Source organism: Amphiura filiformis, chromosome 12 (genome assembly GCF_039555335.1).
Source record: "Amphiura filiformis chromosome 12, Afil_fr2py, whole genome shotgun sequence".
Lineage (NCBI taxonomy): Eukaryota > Metazoa > Echinodermata > Ophiuroidea > Amphilepidida > Amphiuridae > Amphiura > Amphiura filiformis.
Window position 1 is genome coordinate 10223041 of NC_092639.1, and position 23002 is coordinate 10246042.

The 23002-nt window shown below is 37.7% G+C and overlaps 1 protein-coding gene across 2 annotated transcripts; it reads left to right on the forward strand.

The window, feature by feature from the left end:
• The first annotated feature begins 1866 nt into the window (after positions 1 to 1866).
• On the forward strand, positions 1867 to 21887 carry LOC140165312 (sodium-coupled monocarboxylate transporter 1-like). Of its 2 annotated transcripts, none has more exons than XM_072188647.1 (17): positions 1867 to 1969; positions 5126 to 5359; positions 5950 to 6083; positions 6739 to 6804; positions 7802 to 7853; positions 9605 to 9672; positions 10041 to 10195; positions 12625 to 12765; positions 13187 to 13316; positions 16712 to 16800; positions 17162 to 17274; positions 17823 to 17890; positions 18307 to 18393; positions 18732 to 18967; positions 19670 to 19770; positions 20850 to 20974; positions 21561 to 21887. In XM_072188647.1, exons 2-17 carry the CDS (start codon positions 5149 to 5151, stop codon positions 21603 to 21605), a joined length of 1821 nt encoding a protein of 606 aa, XP_072044748.1. In that variant the 5' UTR covers positions 1867 to 1969; positions 5126 to 5148; the 3' UTR covers positions 21606 to 21887. The 2 variants fall into 2 exon arrangements, with proteins under 2 accessions (XP_072044748.1, XP_072044749.1); XM_072188648.1 differs by having other exon boundaries at positions 20929 to 20974.
• Positions 21888 to 23002: the final 1115 nt, after the last annotated feature.

The following is a 23002-nucleotide window of genomic DNA, read 5'->3' on the forward strand; positions in this document are numbered from 1 at the left end:
GAACCATCATGGCCATTGGCCTCATTAGCCACGCCATCAAAGTGCTTTTGAAAATCAACCGGAGGATGGCAAAGAAGCTGGAAAGTGAGATTATCCAAGAACAAGCAGGATAAGAGCTGGAAGGGACACTTAGAGACCAGAAGACGGCTGTCAGAACTAGCAGGGGCGATACCATGTGATTCAAAATTGGAAGAGGTGTCAGACAAGGTTGCATCTTTTGTCCCCTCAGCTTTTCAACATTTATGCAGAAAAAAGCCTTGAAGAGTGAAGATTGATGGTCAGCGAATTACAAACTTGAGGTACGCAGACGACATCTCTTTGGTGTGTGGCAACAGGATAGAGCTACTGAAACTTCTGAGAGCCGAGTGAAAACAACAAGCGAAAAGATGGGACTAATGCTGAACACTAAGAAGACCAAGATCATGATAGGCCTATATGAAAGGAGTTGTAGGAAAGAAACACTAAATCGAAAACTGCACACGGAGTCATTGAAGAGGTGGTGCTGGGATCCATCATCAATACCAGAGGTGACGGTACCCATGAGATCAAGCATAAGCTGGCAACTGCACGAAATGTGGTCCACATTGAACATGAGTAAGTTATGGAAAAGCCCGTGGAAAAGTAGACTAGTTAACTCCCCTAAAGGTATAAGGTAATCAAGTCATCAGCCTTCGCAATAGCATCATGTGGTTCAGAATCGTGGATAATGAAGTCAACCGATATAGAAAGATAGTAGAGAGGAACGAAAATGGAATCTGCATGTGGACAAAATAACACAGGTGGAATCTGTGGCGCAGATTTCTTTCTGACATGGGGGAGGGGGTTGGAAAGATTTCAGTGAACATGGTGAATCCAGCCCTTTTTTGGCGGCAGAATAAGTTTATGATAATTTTTTTATTTGGGGGGGTCCATCCCCTCATCCCATACTGGCCTACTGAAATCTCAGTACGCCTAATCTGCATTGTTGTGATATATGAATTTTATACGTAGAAATGTAATATGAAATAAAGAATGAAAGATACTATATATTTTATTAAAATAGACCAGGCAACTTTTGGCAGGGCGAGAGGGGGGGGGGGGCAAGGTTTATTTTAATTGCCGAGAGAAGTACGCACTATAGAGGTTATCCGTGTTCTATAAGCTGCATATCCTACCAGCGACTCCTATACCTTGTTAATGTTTAGGACTTTCAAAAGAAGTACCTGCATGTGCAACCATGACTATTTCAAAATAGCCCGCCAAAGTCATGCAGGTAACTCCGAGGTCGTGCATTGAATTAGTTTGAATGAGGAATACTACGGGAACCAGTGCCTTTTGTTAGAAGTCACGCATGAGTAAAGTGTATAACCTCTATTGTATTTATTCATTTTTGGCAGGCCAGTTTGGAATATGCTCACCCAAATCGTAGACTGGGGAGGGGTAGATCATTTAAAAAGCTTTAAAACAAACACCCTGGGGGACAGATAAGTATTGTACAGTCCCTAAACCAAATTTACTTATTTACTTTAGACAGGGAAGTGTCTACTCTCGCTTCCCTGCTTTAGGGACGCATTATTTGACTTCAAAATGGGGGGGGGGCTGGAAGTTGAGTTGTTGTTGTTGTTTTATTGGCCAGGATTTGTTTTTAAATATCCATGTATCATACATTGTATTAACCATTTCAACCCAAATAGGGGGTCATTAAAAAGAATTTCATCCCGATATGGCGGGGTTGATGGAAAACTAACATATCAATTTTGGTTACTCCTCAACTTTCTATAACAAAAATAATAGAAATTGAGAAGACTTGAACCAATGTCAATGCCTTTTTCGTGACCCCGTCGTAATAGCTTGCCTGGACAGAAATACGAAATCACATTATAAACAGGTGACCCGAAAGGAACTGCAGGAAGATCTATTTCAACATCTATCATTGTAATAGTGGGTTATACACATAGCAAGACGTGAATCGTGGTGCAGCATTTTCAACGTGAGTACATTATGATTTCTTTCTTCGAACACCGCTACCACCCCAGCAAATTTTAAAAACATGTTTAAACGTGTGTTGGTTTTGGTCATAACATTTTTAAAATTTAAAAATGTCTGCTAAACATGCTTAATTTATACGTTTTATGTGAAAAACAAAAAAAAATGTTGGCAATTGTTATTGTAAAATTTTTCTTTGAAAACATTTTTGATAACATGTTATGTTTTCCAGGTACAGTTTTCAAAAATATCTTGAATGTTATTAAAAACCATTTATCCCTATACGGGATACCCTTTCCCCAACACGTAGCCCAGTTTTTGCAGTTGTGTGATTTTATTCATTTAAAACGTTGTATGTGTGCGAGAGGTTTAAAATTGGAAGAGGTGCCAGACAAGGCCGCATCTTGTCCCCTCTGCTTTTCAGCATTTATGCAGAAAGAATAATGAGAGAATGTTCAGTATTAAAAATGTGGCACAAAACTGGTGGTAAATCCCTGGGTGAATAATAGCTAATAATATTATATGGTACTGTACAGTGTACAATACCTGGTATTAAAAGTTGATGCGGGGTCAATTTTAACCTGAACTTGGATCCATGTTGAGCAAGGTCATTTACTCAAATCTGATCCCGGTCATGCAAATTATAAGGTATGATTATTTTGGGCCGAGTTCGTACACTGTAAAAATTCCCGGAAATATTTTTTCTGGACTTTTGCTTCAGCGCGTTTATTTCCTTACTTATATGCTTACGAGGTGTTGCTTACGATAAACACTACAACGCATGTAGAATGGTATTCTTAAAATTATTAACACTCAACATGCTTATAGTCCTATTTATTTTCAATATATTAAACTTGTTGGTGTGTTTATAATTTTTACCCTTGTAAATGTGTTGTAGTGTTAATTGTAATACGCAACGCTTTACGTGTTTTAAAAGTGTAGAAATAAATGTGTTGAAGTGTTATCCTGGAATTAATTAATATATTAAGCATGCATTGTGTGTTTATAATTTTTTTTATAAAAAAAATATCCTTGTAAACGCGTTGTAGTGTTAATTGTACGCAACGCTTTACGTGTTAAGTACATAAATAAACGTGTTGAAGTGTTAAAAAGTTTTGAATTTTGTCACATGACATGACATTGTGCATGCCAAAATAATATTTAGCCTACCTTGAACCAGGGAAGTGCCACTATTAATAGACCTTAACGTGATTGCCTAAAGTCAGAATTTACAATAACAGGTAATATGGGACAGCAGGTAATATGGGACACCTGTTTTCATTTTAACAAAAAGTAGCTTAGAGAAGGTAAACACTTTAAGTTGATTTGTTAAGTGTTTAGAGACATCAATTGTGCTTCTAGAAATGCAGTTTTGGAGTCTGTGTATCAAACTCTTGGAAATCAATGCCAAAAAGAGTGAAATTGCCCAAAAAATTATTTCGTTTTTTGGCCTGATATAATATCAATGACGTCACATTTTATGATTGTGTATCCAAAAACTCTGGTACTGAGGGGGCATTTGTCATTTTTTATGATCTTTAGGTGATGGGTTAAGCTTATCAGCAGATAAAATTCCACTGACAAGTGGCACTTTCCTTTTATAAATGATTATTTTCTCTGATTTTCAACTGAATGGGTGCAGGTAATATGGGACACATAGGTAATTGTGTGCATTGTCAATGCGAAAAGCAAAACTATTTAGAAAATTGAATTTTCTTGTAGAAATTTGCATTTAACATTCAAAATCATGTAACAAAAATGTTTTTAGAACAAAAGAGTGATTTTCTGAACTTTTGATTTTCACCATAGAGATAACACAGTGTCCCATATTACCTGCACATGCAGGTAATATGGGACACTTGACGATGACGTCATTTTGACGTCATAGCGTCCAAACAAACATAAAAACAAGGTAACATTGCCTGTTTTATTAATCTTAAAGGACAGGTTGTTCATCATAACAATCTCTTGTGGGCATATCTTCTTTAGTTTTTATGCAAATAAGCTAAACGTCCTTAATGGTCCCATATTACCTGCAGGTACCCTATAATGGTTACAGAACGGCCCGCCAAAAATCGCTTTAATTCCCCCCTCTCGGCCTGCCAAAATCACTTGCCTCCCTCTCGGCCTGCTACACAATCTTTGCCCCCCCACCCCTGCACATGTCAAATGTACATGTTTTATGGTCTAATGTTGTGAGCGCAGCGAGAATTTGCATATTAAAGCGTGTCCGTACTGTTTTCCTAAGCCTTTTTTATAGATCGTTTTATTTAAAAGGCGCCCCATGAATGTGTGCCAAATATCGCCCATCCCCTATAATTGCCCTATGCATCTTCCTTTTTAGTAGAAAACACCCTGTTTGGGGTAAAATTGCACAATCGATTCGTATGCACTTGCACATAAAATACCTAAATTTACCTTCATTGTGGGCTAAATAGTCTGAAATTGAAAAATTTCGCCCGCAAATGTTCTAGCAAACTTGCACAAAATAAGCTTGCCCCCAAATATATTTAATGCTGCCGCCGCCACTGCCACTTTTTTGTGCACAGGTTATGTTGTATTGACTAAATTTCACTCATGTCACTGGTAGTGGTAATTAATTTTGTTCCATAGATGTTTCTTTGATGAGAACAGCAAGTGAAAATGGCATATGCGAATGAACAAGGGCGTATAGCCAGCTTTTTTGGTCGGGGTGGGGGGTGGGGGGAAAAATACAATTTCGGGGGCACAGACGAAAAGATTACAGTTGCATCATACAATACATGGACGATGTGCGCGCGTAGCGCACAAAAATTTGGTATTCAAGTTGCACTATTTGTGTCCATTATCAGGATGGAAATGGGCTTTATATGTACAATGTGGGCGCGTAGTGCGCAAAAATTTCGGGCTGAATTTCGGTAGAAAAGGGCTCATCATTGCCCTTTTTCTTTTCTTTTGCCCTTTTGATTTGCTCTTTTATTTTTTGTCAGAGGGGCACTTTTTTCTTTCATTTTTTTGTCAAGGGGCATGGGGCGCTCTGCTCCACCTGCCCCACCGCTGGCTACGCAACTGCGAATGAATGGATGAACTTAGTAGCAATCTTTTTAAAAATTAATAAAAATTAAGAAGATTAATTGTTTTACATAACCAATCATATCATCAACCAATAACTTTTTTTCAGAGAAAAAATAACAAGAATTCACAATGGTTGCATACGAGCCTACGTTCGGCATAGTGGACTACATCCTGCTGCTGTTAATGTTGCTCATCTCTGCTGCAGTTGGGCTTTATTTCGCCTGCCGTGGCAACAAGCAAAGGACTACCGAAGAATACCTCTTAGCGGATCGCGATCTCTCCTTCTTTCCAGTTGCCATGTCTTTACTCGCTGGATTTATGTCTGCAATAGCTTATTTGGGTAAATATCAATGTAATTAATAAAAAAATATGAAAGAATAAGGATCCTGGCCCAAAACCCAGCCGCTTAAAAGAAAATAAATAAATATCGACACTTTAGTTGAATGAGTTATCCATCTTACTTTAAGAGCTGTACAATTCTGAAACGTCTTTTAAGATCGCTAAACAGATTTGTCTTGAGTATGCTTGATTTTAGCATAATGCCGAATAACAATTTGCTATCCGTTCCGCGTTGGTATAACAACCATGGCAAAATTGCCTTTTCATCAGTGTGTCTGCCTGTGAAACTGATAACAGCCAACATGTGCAGCATATAACATTTTGAATTGACGCTACTCACTAGTGCGCCACGAATATAATCTTTTGCGATCATCATGCTAATTGACAAAGCAACGCCACCCCCTCTAAAGTGGTATCATCTCGGAATGCTATTCGTCAATAAGCAGTGATAGGTACGATGTGAAAACCTTTCCGTAAGTCGTACACTAAACTGACTTGAACTCAAATCAATCAAATCGGAATCAAATATTAAACGTCGATTCTTGTATTTTTCTTGAATGAAATGTTTTGAGATTTGTTATCCTCATTCAGGAATACCAGCTGATGTATACAAGTATGGTACGATGTGGTGGTGGTATGCTGTGGCTCATGTTCTGGCAATCTGGATTACAACCACAACATTTATGCCTGTGTTTTATAGATTAAAACTTGTCAGTGTAAACGAGGTAATTTTAATGACAGAAATCGATTCACTTTATTTAGGATACAAACGGAGCAACTTCAACCATAATCATAACCATAACTATAACATTATTTTTAACATGACAATGTTTTACCTAACTCGATTAATAATAACCCTTATTAAAGGATGACTCCGGCAATCAAAACATTATGCCTTATATGTTAGAAAAATAATATTATCAAGCACGAACCACATTGTTTTATTTAAACAATTTCATATTGACCATAAAAATGAATTAAAACAGCCGATTCTCAACACGCGATATTCAAAATTCCTGTTCCGAAATTGTGCAGTGTAATGACGTCGTGGTTATTTGTGCTCAATTGTTGTCAGCCTTCATTGTATTACTGGGACGTCATTGCTCTAGACAATCCCGGCGCCCGGGAATTTTGAATATCGCGTGTTGAGAGACGGGCTTTTAATTCGTTTTTATGGTCAATATGAGTTTGTTTAAAATAAAAACACCTGATTCGTGCTTTTATAATTAATTTTCTAACATATGAGGCATAATGTTGTGAGTGCCGGAGTCATCCTTTAAAGCGCGGTGATATAGTGCAGTGCGTATAAGCCTCATCAGCGTACATTAAGTTGAATTGAATTGAATTGAATTTTATCCATTTTGTTTCACGTGATTTTAGTACTTGGAGTTACGATTCAGTAGGACGACAAGGCTGTGTGCTGCTTTCATATTTTTTGTACAGAAGGTAAGATAACTATTTTCACCGGCGTTGGAGCATCTCAGTTCTAGACATTGTATAACATACCGTAAAAACTCGATAGTTAGCATATGTGCTTATTATCGAGCGCTTTTGAAAACATGAAATTGTACCAGAGTCCGGCGTTTTACCAACCGAGCTTTAAGTGAGACACGCATTTGCAGGTGTACTTGTTCGTGTATGTGTATCGATGATTTGCTCAAACCCTTTATACTTTTGTGGAAAGGGCTCCTCATGTTTGTATGTTTTAAAAGCGCTCGATAGTAAGCACATATGCTAACTATCGAGTTTTTACGGTATACACGAGGGCGACTAACAAGATATTTAACGGTCTAGGGCATATGCCCGGGTCCTATGTCTACTTTAATTCAGCATGCTTTTGATTTAGAGAATAAAAGTAGGCCTCTTGTTTTTAGCCGCTGTCGTGCATCTATCATTAGGGAGTTTCGATTTCCACGACGGATGGTTCTGCATTGTTCTGAGCTGTACCTGAAGTATCAAGCGCGTGGTATTCTGTGGTATTAGGTAAGAATGGACCAACTCGGCTTCGTCTCGTTGTTCTACTTAAAATGATATGGAGTTTTCGATTTCCACGACGGATGGTTCTGCGACGATAAAACACCAAACGTCGTCGTCGCCGGCACGACGGTTATCAGACTCTTCGCGTGTTGTAGAATGAGGATGACGACGCATTACAAAATCGACAACGACAACGTTTGGTGTTTTACCGTCTCAGAACCATCCGTCGTGGAAATCGAAAACTCCATATAAGTAAAACAACGAAACGAAGCCGAGTTGGTCCATTCTTACCTAATTCCAGAGAATACCAAGTGCTTGATACTTTAGGTACAGCTCATTGACGTCTGGATTAAATCCGTGGACAGGATTAGAAATCAAGTGTCATCGTACATGTCTTATATATTAAGAACGTAGTCAATTTTCAAAATCTTATCTGCATTTCCTGTGTCTTGATTTTCTTTTCCAGTGTTTTTATATGGGACTGGTAGTATATGCGCCATGTCTGGTATTGGCTACGGGTATGTGACTTTATTATTTTATTTGAGTAGTGGCATGCCATAAAAAATTTAGTTTTTCAAAAGCCAGCATCGGTTACTATCAGCACTATCGTCCTCAAGATATCATCACAACGGCATAAATAATGTTGTGAATAAAACTTACAAGTTCCGTTAACCATTTATTTTGTGAAAGAAATCATCACCGACGGATCTCAAAGTTTCACGGGGAATGACTCGCTGAATACACGAAGAATTCCGCATATCAAATATAAACAAAGTCTCACAACATAAATTATGATTTCCCGTCATGATGCAGTCATGTCTACAGTAGAATTCATCTCGACCTTTGCAGGACTTAAACCCCATTAAAAGCTATTAAACCAAGATAACACTCATTGAAACAGCTCAACTGATTAAATCGGATCTTCTCTGGTTGTGCACATGTGTCTGTTTTCATGTGCGATATCGCAATAAAGCTGGTATTATAGCTTCAGTTGGGTAACCGATTATAAAGGAAACGAAAGGAAACAATGGTATGTGTACCTCTGTTCACGAAATGAGACAATGGCCTGCTTTTTGTAAACCAGCATTCTTGAAAATGAGCAACATAATGATTGTTGACTTAACACGGTTTGGAAATAATTTCTTCATATTTTTGGTGTTATCTGTCGTTTACATATCCTTCCTAAAACACAAAAGTGCGACCCTCTCCAAACACCTAAATTAGCTAAAAATTTAGGACATGTTACAAAACTATATTGTCTAGAATTTTAGAAGAGTACTTTTAATATTGGCCGGTTATTTTTCACACAGCGACGTTAACTAGGCAATGTACTATTACCTATAACATTAACTAAAACACCAAAGTACGCATATTTCCAAACATCTAAATTAGCTAAAAATTTAGGACATGTTACAAAACTATATTTTCTAGAACTTTAGAAGAGTACTTTTAATATTGCCCGTTTGTTTTTCACACAGCGACGTTAACTAGGCATATCCCCATACTTTTAACGTAGGGCTATTTGTAGAGGTCAGCTGGCTGACGACTAGCAAGAATAGTAGGCAAGCGTGATCGATGAGAAGAATTGATAAATCGATAGAAAATAGCGCCATCGCAATAATTACATTATCGTAATCAATTACGACGAAAGTGACGAGGAAAGACGGCAGTGAGGATGGCGATGTTGAAGATTTCCTTTAAAACATTTGATAAACATCATTATACATATCAAAGCAAATTAATTATAGACTGTCCCATAGTTCAGTTCCTTTTCTTGGCAATAGAGCAATACATACACTCTAAATTATAAGGATTTAAAAATAAATCCTTAAGACTGTAGTTAGGGACCAATCAATTTTAGATTTAAAATAAATCTTGTAGATTTGAATTTTAAATCTAAAAGATTTAATTTTAAATCTTAAAGATTTAATTTTAAATCTAACACTTGATTGGTCCCTAATCACAGTCCCTTGGGATTTATTTTAAATCCTTGAAATTTAGAGTGTACTAAAAAACCTCCAGCTAAGTTCTCTCCACATTCTGCGTGTAAATAAAATCATCTTACTCTTCATCACTTCATAAATCACCACAGAATTGCATTACATACTTATCGCAAAATTGAGTTATCCTCAGCACAACAGTAACCCTTTCCCTAACCTACCAGCCACAAAGTTGTGTGCTCCCGATTCTTAAACTGAATCTAAGATTCTTAAACTGAATCTGTAAAGAATTTAAACTTTTACTAAACTTATTTATTGTTCAATTTCAGTGACTGGTATGGCATTTGAGTGGTCTGTTCTTCTTATTGTTATTATCTGTACATTTTACACATGTGTTGTAAGTTGATCTTATTTTATATATTTTTGTAACTGTAGTCTTCAAGTGCCATAGTTTACACATGCAAAATAATTATAAATGTCAAACTAGTATCAGAGGGTTCGCTATGTCAAATATGCCGAAGGTTCGCTATGTCAATATGAAATATTAAGGTTCGTTATGTTGAATATGAAATAAGGTTCGCTAGGGTTAGGGGTATTATAAGTTTTTGGTCATGGCAATAGGGTTAAGGTTGGGGTTAGTGTATGATTCGACATAGCAAAACTTATGCCGTATCCTCGTAGCGGACCTTCGACATATAGCCATGATAGCGTACCATCGATAAACGAACATTTGGTATTATGTAACCTGTTACATTCTCCATTTAGGGCGGTTTAAAAGCCGTAGTGTGGACTGATGTGTTTCAGATGACAGTAGCTCTTAGTGGCTTCTTCGCAATAATCATCAAAGGATCTGTCGACTTCGGTGGCTTCTCAAATATATGGGATATTAATGAACGAGGACAAAGAATTGAATTCTTTAAGTAAGTGTTAGTTATTTTGTATAACTTTGTGCAAACGGGGAGAGCGTTGCGTAGTATGAATGTACCCACTTCTTATGCAAGAGGTCCCGGGCTCAATCCCCAGCGACTTGCTGAGATATTCATTAGACAAAAAGTTATAAATTTAGTTGGTAACATTGTATTTGATTACCCGTGTTTACTTCAAACCGGCCCTCTATCCGTGGCACATTTAGAATTGGGTAAATGAACCATGATATTACACCGTCCTTAGGGGGACGTTAAGCTGATACGCTCGTGTACAGAAAGCCGGTCGTATCTTACATGTAGCTTACAGATTGAGGTGAGGTGTTTGGCTCGTATATCGTATGTCAAAGAGACAACAAAATGAATGTCGATATGGCGATTCAAGTTGCTGTAGATTTCTCCAATTCTTAACCTTAAAGGAAGTGTCCGGCAATCACAACATTGTGTCTTATATGTTAGAAAAATAATTATCAAGCACGAATCACGTGGTTTTATTGAAAACAAACTCATATTAACCATAAAAACGAATAAAAACAGTCATCTCTCAACACGCAATATTCAAAATTCCCGCGCCGAAATTTTCTAGAGCAGTGACCTCACGGTTATATGTGCTCAAATGTCGTCAGGCTTCATTGAATTATTAGGACGTCATTGCTCTAGACAATTTCGGCGCGGGAATTTATCTATGCCCGTGTAAACGGGGCATAGATATTGTATTTGTTGTGTTTAGTCTTCGACTTCTCCTTCTCCTTCTTCTCACGCTTCCTTTGCACTCCTCTAGCTCAAGAACCAAAGTAGCTTCGGAGCCCATACTTGGTCCAATGATGGCCCATGACCCCAAAAAATTTCCTTATGGTACCCCGACCCCAGAGGTCAAAGGTCATGGGCTACAAGGGTTAAAATGTGTAAAACTTGAAACATCTCTAGCGCAAGAACTATAGCGCCATCAGGGTTCATACTTAGTATAATGATGGCCCATGACCCCTAGAAGTAACCTATGGTACCCACGACCCTAGAGGTCAAAGGTCATAGGCTACAGGAAGCAATATGTTTAAACTTTTAAAACAGCTTTAGCCCAAGCACTATAGCATTCCTGAGGGTTAATACTTGATACAATGATGGTCCATGACCCTTAGATATTTTCGGCTGTAACATCGACCCCAGAGGTCAAAGGTCATAGGCTACATGGAAAATAGGCTGCTTGGAGCAATATGTGTAAAATTTTAAACAGCTCTAGCTCAAGAACTACAGCGCCCTCAGGGTTCATACTTGGTACAATGATGGCCCATGACCCTAGATGTATTCTGTGGTAGCCGCAACCTCACACGTCAAAGTTCAAAGGTTTTAAATAAAAAGTAAAAAAGGTAGGCCTACGTATTAACACAGTATAGCACATCATGAGCATTTTGGGCTAGGCCCTACCTGTATTTGCAATGATAAAGGCCAACATAGGCCTACGTCAAGACGTAGCCTACAATGGTGGGTTAAGAGGCCCATGGCCCCTAAATATTTCCTGTAGTAGCTTCAACCCCAGAAATCAAAGGTCATAGGCTACAGGTAATACAGGGATAGCAGACCGGTAGGCCTACTGCCTGTTACCAGTTGTTCTCGTCTATCAAGGAAACTAATCACTTGACAAAAACTCCCTTAAAAGGGAATGTGTAGGCATTTTGTTTTTTAATTTTGGACCACCTCAAATGGTTATCATGATGGGACAAGGGGTGTGGTTGGTTAAGGGGTGGGATATTAGAGAAAGTGTGGTCCAGTCTGGTGGTGTTTTAGAGAGAGTGAGGGTATGATGGGGTACAAGAGAGAGTGAAGGCTTGGTAGGGTATTCGAGAGAGTGCGTGTCAGTCTGGTGGTGTTTTAGAGCGAGTGAGTGTCTGGTGGAGTATAAGAGAGAGTGAGGGTCTGGGAGGTTGGAGAGCGTGGGGTATTAGAGAGAGTGTGGTCCAGTCTTGTGGTGTTTCAGAGACAGTGATGGTCTGGTGACGTATAAGAGAGAGTGAGGGTCTGATGGGGTATAAGAGAGAGAGAGTGTGGTCCAGTCTGGTGGTGTTTTAGAGAGAGTGGTCTGATGGGGTATAAAATAGAGTGAAGGCTTGGTAGGGTATTAGAGAGAGTGTGGGCCAGTCCAGTGTTATTAGCATTACATGTATATCAAATGAAAGCTTAAAACAAGTGCTTTCACATGGTGCTCACTAAGTTTTCGTTTGTGAATAGGGGAAGGGGGTTAGGTGTGGTCACGGGCATAGATATTCGTGTTTGGTAAAACACATTACTGTGGCATCTAGTTTGAATATTGCGGTTTTTTTTTTTTTTTTTCGTATAAGACATAATGTTGTGATTGCCGGACACTTCCTTTAAGATGCTTCGCGTGTTAAATCTTCATAACTATGTATTTGTTTATTTGTGTGTCTAAATAGTTTAAGCCCTGATCCGCGAGCTCGTCACACTGTCTGGTCAATTGTTATAGGAGGTACCTTTGTGTGGCTGTATATAAGTGCTGTCAACCAGATGCAAGTGCAGCGTTTGCTGGCTTGCAAAACATTAAATACGGCAAGATTGTAAGTAAGCAGTGTCTACTATCTACTATCAATAAAAATAGCGACAATATACGAATACTCAAAATTGCTGTTTATGAGTTTGATGTATTTTTTTGTAACTTTATCCAAAACCAAAGTGAATCGAACAAGTAATACAGTAATTTGCAAAATCAGCTCTTCATATTTAACATGTGTCCACAATCATGACAATGCATACCAAAACACGTTACCGATAAGGATATGATTACTATTGTACCCTGTACAGTTCACATATCAGCTTCAAAAAGGAGCTCAACAACTAGCTAGGCGCAAACCCGTCAGCTTTTCCGTAATGAATAAAGCTGTTATCTTGACATAAAAATACACACTTACCCCACCTTACTCCTACGCGTGCACACAATTAACACCAATTCGTAATAATCAATTTCCTATCTAAATATAGATCTCTGATACTATATGGGTTTGGTCTTGTTCTTATAACAACACTACCGTGTATGGTTGCATTAGTAGCATACGCATACTACAATAAGTGCGATCCCAGATTGGCGGGAAAGATACAGCGAGATGATCAGGTGAGGTAGTTTGTCAGCTGCTGCGAAAATCTAGAAAAAAAACCCGACTGACCTTGAATTTAAAACAACCGTTTCTTCCAGTAACACATGTGATACAGAATGGGTGAATCCACACGAGAATGGGATCAACATCAATGCCATCTTCCAGGATGCGCATCCATAACAGAGAGTTTTCTATACGGCACTCGGATCCTCATCCGAGAATTGATCGTGTAGTGAGCGTGTTTCTTGTAAGTGCGTTGGGGTGGGTGTATAATGCTAATGACGCGATGCCCTCTGCGCGAACAAGAAGAGATCACACATTGATCCGCATCCCAGAAGTGCTAAATTGATGTGGATCCCGTTTCCCACGTAGAGTCATCCATCAAGATTTATATTAAGTTACTCTTGCTTTCATTCCCTGCGGGGCTCTTCTATATTGGAACTCCATTAGTAAATTAATCTACTATGGGAGTTCCGGCCTCGGGCCTGCCGGGTGGGCGGGTCTGTGGCCTTGATTTTTTTTGTTGATACTGGGCCCAGTCTGTCCGCACAAGATTTGAAGCGCATTCCCGTGTAGTGTTACCCAATGAGTTCTAATTTTAGTAGGAGAAACATGAAACAGAATGAAATAATTAACAAATTCAGTAGCATTAATTAAAAGTGGTCAAAATAAATACAAAAGCTAATAAAACGCAATATTTGTGGAAATACAATGGTGACCGTGGGTACTCAAATAGAGCAACAAGGATGAAGGACAGAGGATTAAACGACGGGAACTCGGGGACAGGTGGTAACTGACTTCTTCAAAAGTGAAAGACGCTTCTCCTCAAGTTAATAATATTTATCTACGAGATAAGTAAAGTAATAAAAAGATAAACAACGCAATGTTTCTCCAAAATTCTCCGACATTTGTCACTTTTTGAGCGCGATATGTATATATTTTTCCCGCGCAAATCGATGGCCCCACAATCTTGCGCGAAAATGTTGAGACACTTTGTTTATTTCGAGAATCCTAGCTGTTGAATACTGAAAAATAGTGGAAGGTGTCCGCTCCAATTTTGTTTCCAGGGGAGTAAGCAAGTACATAACATTAGCTATGAAGCATCATATAGGATATTTTCATCCTCATGTATATACAGGGTGTCCCAAAAGTCTCGATACCTTTTTAAACCATTGAAATAGTATACAGAAAATATGAAAACATATTTAGAAAGAGGACATTTGGGCAATTTTTGTGGTACCAAACTTGCTAATATTTGCATGTTGTAGTATGAAGATTAGACTACCCCGTAGTCCACTTGCCCGTTGTGCATACTCTGGATATTGTATTTAAGCTTAAAACTCTGATTTAATTAATGTGTGCACAATTATTGATAGATTTTCACATCTGATCAGTCACCCTACTCCCTCTGTTTGTTAGCTTCCCAAGTGGACTACTGACATTGCCTTGCGGTTAAGATTTTTAACACGGGACTCTATGGAGAGTTAGGCCAATTTCTGGCCTAACTAAAATTGGCGATGATGTAATGCATCTTTAAATGGATCTGCCTTGTGATTGGTCGCCCATACCTCGCTATGGTTTAAATCGTCTGGGCCCGCGCCATTACCATTAACTACATCGTATAACAACTGTCTGTGGTATTTGCGGCGCTTTTGTGTTGACGCGAAAGTTAATCTCTCATCAAACATCTAGCGCGTACTTGTGGTTAATGGACTGATAAACAAGTATGCTTGACAGTGTGTTTTTAGAGAGCAAAGTCCAGGGGGGTAAAGTTCTGCTTACAATTCAAAGTTCATAGTCGAAATTTCGGGGTTCGCTATCAATAAACTGGTAGATTCCAAAATCAGAATTGTTCAGTATTAAAGTGAGCCGTTATAATTATGCAAGATAATGTTGCATTCAATTACTTTTATTGTCACTAATCGTCTGATATTTTTAACTCTTTATGACCATTTTACTATTGAATACTTTAATTTTAATAAACATCAGTATAATTTTGAGTTAAACGAAATGGGTTCATCATGACTAATAATAACATATTTTTAATAAAATTCGACTATGGCATAGTCTATATGAAGATACGAGCAAATGTTTATCATATTGGAAAATCGCTCTTTCAACCGGAGAAACAAAAACACTTAATTAAATGCAAACGAATTGTCAAATTAACACCCTCTTCTGCATTTGCTCACAATCCTAACAAAGTGACTTGGTAAAGTAATTTTCCTTATCTCAAGAATTTTATAATGTTTTGATTGAGTTGATACCCCTATCATTACTGAATTGTCACATTGAAACTCCCCTTTTCATGCTAAGTCAGAAGACATTATGCATGAATATAGCGCATATGCAAAAATGGTTAATGGGAACAAATCACCAGGAACATTGTCAAATTGAAACACTATTCCCAACAACTTCACATTATCTTTATTTTGTTCTTCCGTAGTTTGGACTTTTTTTGTTTTGCAAGTAGTCTATTCGGAATATGTTCAAGATGTCCATCATATAAATTCGCACACTCGCGTACTCTGACGGTGAAGTACTGAATGACGCTTCTGCAAGTGTCTCTTTCAAGTTTTCTTATCTCACTCTTTATGTTTTCCTTCAAGTCGGGTATGCTGCGAGGTTTTGTGCTATACACTCAGTCTTTAAAATCAGGTTGACTTAAATCCGGAGAATGAGGTGGCCAAGTTTGATCAGTTTTGAAGAACATGATCTTCTCATGGAAACGATTGACATTGTTTTGCTCCGCTACCCCCCATTGCATTCAAGCGGTTTGTTTTTGCACAATGCTGACATTTTGTATGCACGAATAAGTGATAAATGGCGTTGTATCAACAACAAATTCACATTCTTTGGTTTTATGCCAAAACGAAATCGGTCAAACTTACTCAAAAGAAGTTCAACGAACATTATCAACTCACTGGACATGCTCGAGCACCATCAAATTGTCAACAAATATTTTAAGACAGGATCAGTACGTGATTCAGTGCGCTATGGACGTAGGAAGACAAGGCGATACACGAAATATTGATAAAGTAAGACGTGCTGTATCAGCAAGCCCAAGAAGATCTGTGAATGTTCAGAAAAGGAATGACTGCTGTATGGTACTACGCGTTATGTGCCTATACATTCATCTAACATTATTTTTAAGTAGGAGGCACAAAAGGGGGCAAGTTTGGTACCAAACAAATTGCCCAAGTGTCTTCTTTCAAAATATGTTTTCAAATTTTTTGTATAACATTTCTTCTTAAAGATACAAAGGTTTAAAAAGGTATCGAGACTTTTGGGACACCCTGTATATACAATTCACAGAAATTTTATCTTCAAAACATCTAGTGTCGCAACGCTTTTCGCACAAGATTGCAGATGAGAATGTTACATTAATTGCTGCATTGTGATCTATTTTCAGATTGTAGCGTATCTTGTAGTGGATATTTTTCGAGATTTTCCGGGATTACCAGGAATTTTTGTATCATCTTGTTTCAGCGCGGCGCTAAGGTGAGCACAGCGAGTTACAAACTGATCCCATCTCTTAATGCTTCTTAAAAAATAGACCATCTTCCCAAAGATATAATACGGTGTTATCTACCAACATGTACATGTGTCCATGAGACTGAATTTACGGAATTGAAGTTATTTACGCAAAGTATTATATAATTTATTTTATATAACTCATGCAAAGATTCTGGTCATTTGATTGGAAAGTCACTATTAATTATTTTGGCTATTTTTAGAAAAAGACTCCGCGCGGGTGCAATAGTCAAATTTAATTTTTGGGCGAAATATTTTGGGGCGTATCCAATTACTGTCATGGGTGTTGTTCTTAATGCATGCTTTATTTTATATATATCTGTGACAGTTCGATGTCGTCTGCTCTGAACAGTTTAGCTGCAATAACAGGTGAAGACATTGTCAAGGCTATGTGGCCAAATATTAGCGATACAAGGTACACAATGATCAACAAAATAACTGGTAAGAATGCACCTTTTAGGATATACAATCAGTAGCGTAGTCGGGGAGGGGGGGGGGGAGTTCCCCCTCCAAAGAATAAAAGAGAAAAATAAAGAGAAAATCGGGAAGGCAAATTAAAAGAAACGGGGAATTGAAAGGAGCCCGTTTCCTAACAAAATTAACCCCGATCATGGCGCCAAATAGTGTAAAATACCAAATGTTTGCGCGCTACATGCGTACATTATCCCATAAAGCCAATTTTGAAACATATTAGATATCTCACCAACAATATTATCGGGTCAAAATAATACAACCGACAAGAAAGCTGGCCACACTGCTGTATACAATTATTATACGAAGGTCATTCAAAAAGTTCTGTCTCCACCGTCATACTTCAAATCTCAAATAGTAGAATTGTCCTTTTCAATGGCAGCTCCCACACGTTCGTCTAATCGCAGCGGTTTCTTTTTGGGTTTCGTAACAGCTCGTAGCGTGCAACTTGGCTGGTCCACGTTTCACAGTCAGGGCTGACTTGATCAAGTTCTAATAATTCTATCTGATATTTTCAGTGGTTTTCTTCGGATTGGTGTTTGCTGGTCTGACGTTTCTAGCAGATGTACTAGGCAAATTGATACAGGTGAGAAAATCGATGCCACTGCACATGGGTTATCTATAAGCTGCGATCTGTTGGGGAGTGCACTCGCATTTCTGGCCATTTTATATATAAATGACACCCTTTTCTAGATTAATTTCGGTACATGGATAGGTCATTTTTCAAAAGTTCATCAATTATTTTCGAAAACAATCTCACGGTAGCCAATATTTTCTAAATTTGCCAAAGAGTTTGGGTAACGTTTTTGTATAGCAATATGTCCATTTTTCTTTTTCAAAATTGGTATGGGGGCCTATCCATAGGCCAACTTCAATTCTCAACGGCACATCCCTACCCAAATCAAACTATATAAGATTGCAATATTGCACGCTGAAAGTTCCAATTAAAATTATCAACATATACCTCGCTTAATCAACTCTTTCATACCGATTCTTTTGCAGACGGTTTTGGCTTTTGCAGGTACCTTTGGAGGACCACTACTCGGACTATTTTGTCTTGGTATATTCTGCCCTCGTGCAAATAACGTGGTAAGAATATAAATGCAAAAGTGAAAAAGAGTATCTGCAGTGATCACTCAAATTGAGTGAAATGAAAGCTCAAAATTGGGTGGGTGGCAAAATACTGAACGCGCAGTTCCCGGAGTATGTTCCAAATTTCGTTTAGGTTAATCATTTAAATTGCACACGCAAAAATATGAAGAACAAAAATAGTAAGAAAATAGCACAAATGAAATTAGCCAACAAAACCCCAAGCATAAGTCACGAAACAAAGAACGAATTTCGCACGAAAAAGTAAAAATTTAAAAGCAATATTTCAATCGTTATTTTCTTTGGTATTCATGAAACAGTTTTCTATTTTAATACAGGGAGCGATTACAGGCTTCTTAGTTTCACTTACCTTTGGTCTGTGGATAACCACTGGTGCCTATATGTACCCATCAGCCTCAAGTGGCAATAGCTTACCTATCTCAACGGAAGATTGTATGGAAGATGTGGCAGGGAATTCTACAGCGCTATTTACAATGTCGACGACAGAGAATCCGATGTCATTTGTCAACGAGACAATGACAGAGATCCAGGAAAACGAAGAATTTGGTTATAGGTAAACAGAACAAAATTAATTACCTATTTCTGTAAGTTTTTCATTCTTTCCTACATACTTGGTACGGTTGGCAAAAAGAAGATGAAAAAAGCCTACACAAAAAGAAGATGAAAAAAGCCTAATGATTTATAGTGCACTACACACAGGCACAACGCCAAAACCTGGGACGAATATCAGCCAAACCCCCCAAACGTCTGAACGTTGATCCTATAGCTTCGACACACTTTACGAACATGTGTTTTTATTTTTTGCCCTAAATGTAGTGACGTGATAGTGTATTAAAACATTCGGCGTAGCTTTTGTTCACAAATATTGTGAAGCTATGGTTCAAAGGAAACCTTAACCTACTTGCTGAGGACAAACATACACTGGGCGGATTCAAGTGTTTAATTTACCTTCGTTTTATTTTTTGTAATTTTAATTCCAATGAATCTGCTTGTCAGCTTATATACGTGAGATCTGATGAATCCTTTGTGTCTCCCAGTCAGATTTATAAAACTTTTGGCCAACAATTCCCCAAATCATGTCAACAGTCATCCTTGATGGAGATTTACTAATCTACTCAACTAGATGCGTTCTTTGTAAGCTAACCAAAATTGTTAAATTCAAATTTGCAGTCGTCATAGTTGACACCGCGTAGGTATATAATATTATATCAGTTGGTATAAAGGTACTTTTGTTCTGTTTCTCCTCCCGATGTAGGTCTGGCATTATGGGACTGTATTCATTATCTTACACCTGGTATTGCTGTATTTTATGCTTAATAACCATTCTGATAGGACTACCGGTCAGCATTATCAAAGGTATGTCACATTGAAATCACGGTTGTTTGATGGCATGTAAAACTGCGTCATTTAAAAAAAAGTTGAACAATGATGGCGCTATTTATCGAAAATCTTGTTTGCATCTTTACAAGGGGTAGACATTTATACAATGGTATTAGAACATCAGCAAACAGACTAACAAATGACAGGAGAATTTTCAAAAAAAAAAAGTAAGGTAGAACTCATATTATTTGGATAATTTCAATTTAAAATATATGAAAATAGCGCCCTCAATTTGCACCGAAATGCACAGTTTATAGAATTAAAATTACCCCAACAGAACAGAGAAGATGAATAATTTGATATAGAAACGGAAATCTATGTTAAAAATTGCTGCAAAATATATGTCTAGAATTGAACATTATAATAATGTTTTGTTACAAATATTAATAAATGATCGCATCAAACAACCGTGAAGTACATTCTACCTACATTTGTAAAAATAAAATAAACTTGGCTAAAATGTATACATTGATTACTTCTGAATTGCCATAAACGACAAAGATCTTCTACAAGGTTCTTGGTCAGCCACAAATTTCAGTGCAATAAATCAAGTAGAGAAAATCAAATTTAGTCCGTAAGGATTGAAAGCGTAACATATGACTCAAATTAGTGGAACAATCACCATGATCACTGGAGGCATTTCTTCAAAGGGCATTCTCAATATTCTATCAATTTTCATGATAGAGGTTCTACACAAGCGCTGATGCTATTAGATGATCTATACTAAAGGAGTTGTTTGTGGCGCTTATCTTTCATCTTACTAAATTGATACTCATTTTTAGAGGCTACAATAATATATGCTTGTTGCAGATCCTATTATAGTCCATGCTTTCTCAAGAGAGTGATGTCTGTACTTTGTCAGAGTCACTTTGTCCAAGTAAACACGTCAGTTCTTTGAGTCAATGCTCGCGATTTAATACTACGCGAACTGGAGCACGCACTGACGTCACCCTCTCGAGGTATAGACTACCGCTATTATAGTACAAAATACGTGAATCTAACACTCTTATGATTATACACTTACTACGACTTGCTTTCCATTTAACATTGAGCAGATCGTGGGGAAAAGCAGAAAGTAGATCCACGTTTATTGTGTCCCATCTCTGAAATATTCATCTGTTGCTTACCAACCAGATGGCGGAAGACGGAAGACAGAAGTGAGAACAAAGAATACTATCAGGTAAGTAAGTTGTAAAAAAGAGAGAAAGATGAAATGAAAGATAATTGAAATCTTTATTCTGTGAAGGTATAAAGCATTATACGAATCATTAACACATTAGTTTTTGTCATCTCTTACAAAAATGTTCCAAGGAGAACCTAACAGGTTCTTAAACTGTCCTAAATTTAGAACCTAAAATAGTTATACCGAAAAAGCTTATAAGAATCCTTTACAAACAGTGTATTTGGCACATCTTAGGAAAACGATTCCAAGGGGAAACTATAAATGTTCAACTTTATCTTGTACAAAGAAGTGAAATGGTTCTGTAAAAGACCATGCAGGCCAGAGTGATCTAACGTCTCAATGAATGAACCCGTTATGGAAGGGAGTGAGTATTTCAAATGGGGTACTTGAATGGGTATTCCATTTGAAATTAACACGCCCCGTTTTGGGTAATTATAGGTTATGTCTTCCTTATTTGGTGTATGTATTTCAACTGCTTCCGGCTTGATGCAGGGTTTTTATCCACAACGTGCAACTATTGTTCCTAACATCGACGTAATAATGCTACATTCTCTAATGTCGAAACTGATACCACTATTTTCAGAATTCTATGGTTGCTGACTTGGAATTTGAGAGCACAAAAGTTTGATCACATCTACTGAGCACGACATGTGCTTTATAGACACTTGCTGATCTCCGTGGACAAGACATCCCATTTACATCACGCAATTCTGATCTGGCGTAGTACCATAAGATGCCTCGATCTAAAATAACCGTCGCAGCCAGCTCAGCTCCCTACATTTTCTATTGAACTCTATCATTATGTTGTATATCGAAACATAATTAAAATATGTAAATACGTTTGTAATGTGATATGTAAACCTTATATTTGTCTGCACAAAAATCGAATAATTACCGGTATGTATAGAAAATAAAGGTTATCAAATGAATTTGGACTTGTTTTACTTTTTTATGTCCTCATTTTAAAAAGACGGTGTCTGTTCGTATCACATTCTAGCGTTCGGACATCCGGGTATGTTATCTCTTTACAAACAACTTTTTGTTAGGGATGCACCATTAGACTTCAAGGGTGGGGTAAAACTTCACCCACTACATAAGCCAAAAAAAAAAAATTCCCCACCAACACTAAAAAAAAAACTTCCCCCAATTAAACTCACAGTGTATAAATGCATGAAAACAAAAAAAACCAAATCGACGCCTTCGCGGCGAATTTTTTTCCCCAACCCCAACTTCCTACCACCCTTGAGGTCTAATGGTGCGTCCCTAACGCACAATACAACAACTCATGGAAAGTGTGTTCTGTCCCCAACAATAGACAAGGCGAACACCAGTCTTCTTTTGGAAGTGGAAGGGCAAATCGCTTCCAACTTTTAAGTCTAAATTTCAATTGTTGGGTTTACGAGATTTGATTAAAGGGAATGCATTCTCTCGTTTTAACCCAAACTTAAAAAATTATAAGCTGAACTAAACAAAAAGCTAACAAACGATAGTTGAATTCTGGCCACAATAACATATAATAATTACGCATAATTAATTATCAATTCAACTTTCACTTTATTCAAACCAAAACAAATCCAACCGTACTGTGTATTACAACGATGCAAAAACGGATTTCCCCCATTTTTACGTAGTCGAACTGAAACACCCAAGGTGAAACTCCAACTCAAATGTGTCTTGTGTATTCTGCATTAATCTCTCTACTGGAACCAAATACATTAGACTGGACTTTATATTTCAGATATCATGTGTATTGCACTGTCGCTTATTCCCGCGCTTATCTGGACGAGCTGAGTCAAAATTGTACTAAAGACTTTATAATCAATGACTTTATAATCAATGATTTTATAATCAATGACTTTATAGTCATGGCTATATAGCTACTTCACTTCAACAACGTTTGATTCTACGAAAGCCTGGGTGGAGAGATGCATCAAGGAATGCAATCTATGTACTGAAAATTTTGCCTCATACACTACGCATACATGCATTCTGTGTTATTGCTTGTGAATACTCATTTGTACATAG

What these genes read in the sequence shown, in the direction of transcription:
- LOC140165312 (XM_072188647.1), top strand. Translation starts at nt 5,149, where the DNA reads ATGGTTGCATACGAGCCTACGTTCGGCATAGTGGACTACATCCTGCTG. An exon ending in ATGTCTGGTATTGGCTACGG is followed by an intron (nt 7,854 to 9,604) that starts GTATGTGACTTT and finishes GTTCAATTTCAG; the next exon opens with TGACTGGTATGGCATTTGAG. An exon ending in AGATACAGCGAGATGATCAG is followed by an intron (nt 13,317 to 16,711) that starts GTGAGGTAGTTT and finishes ATCTATTTTCAG; the next exon opens with ATTGTAGCGTATCTTGTAGT.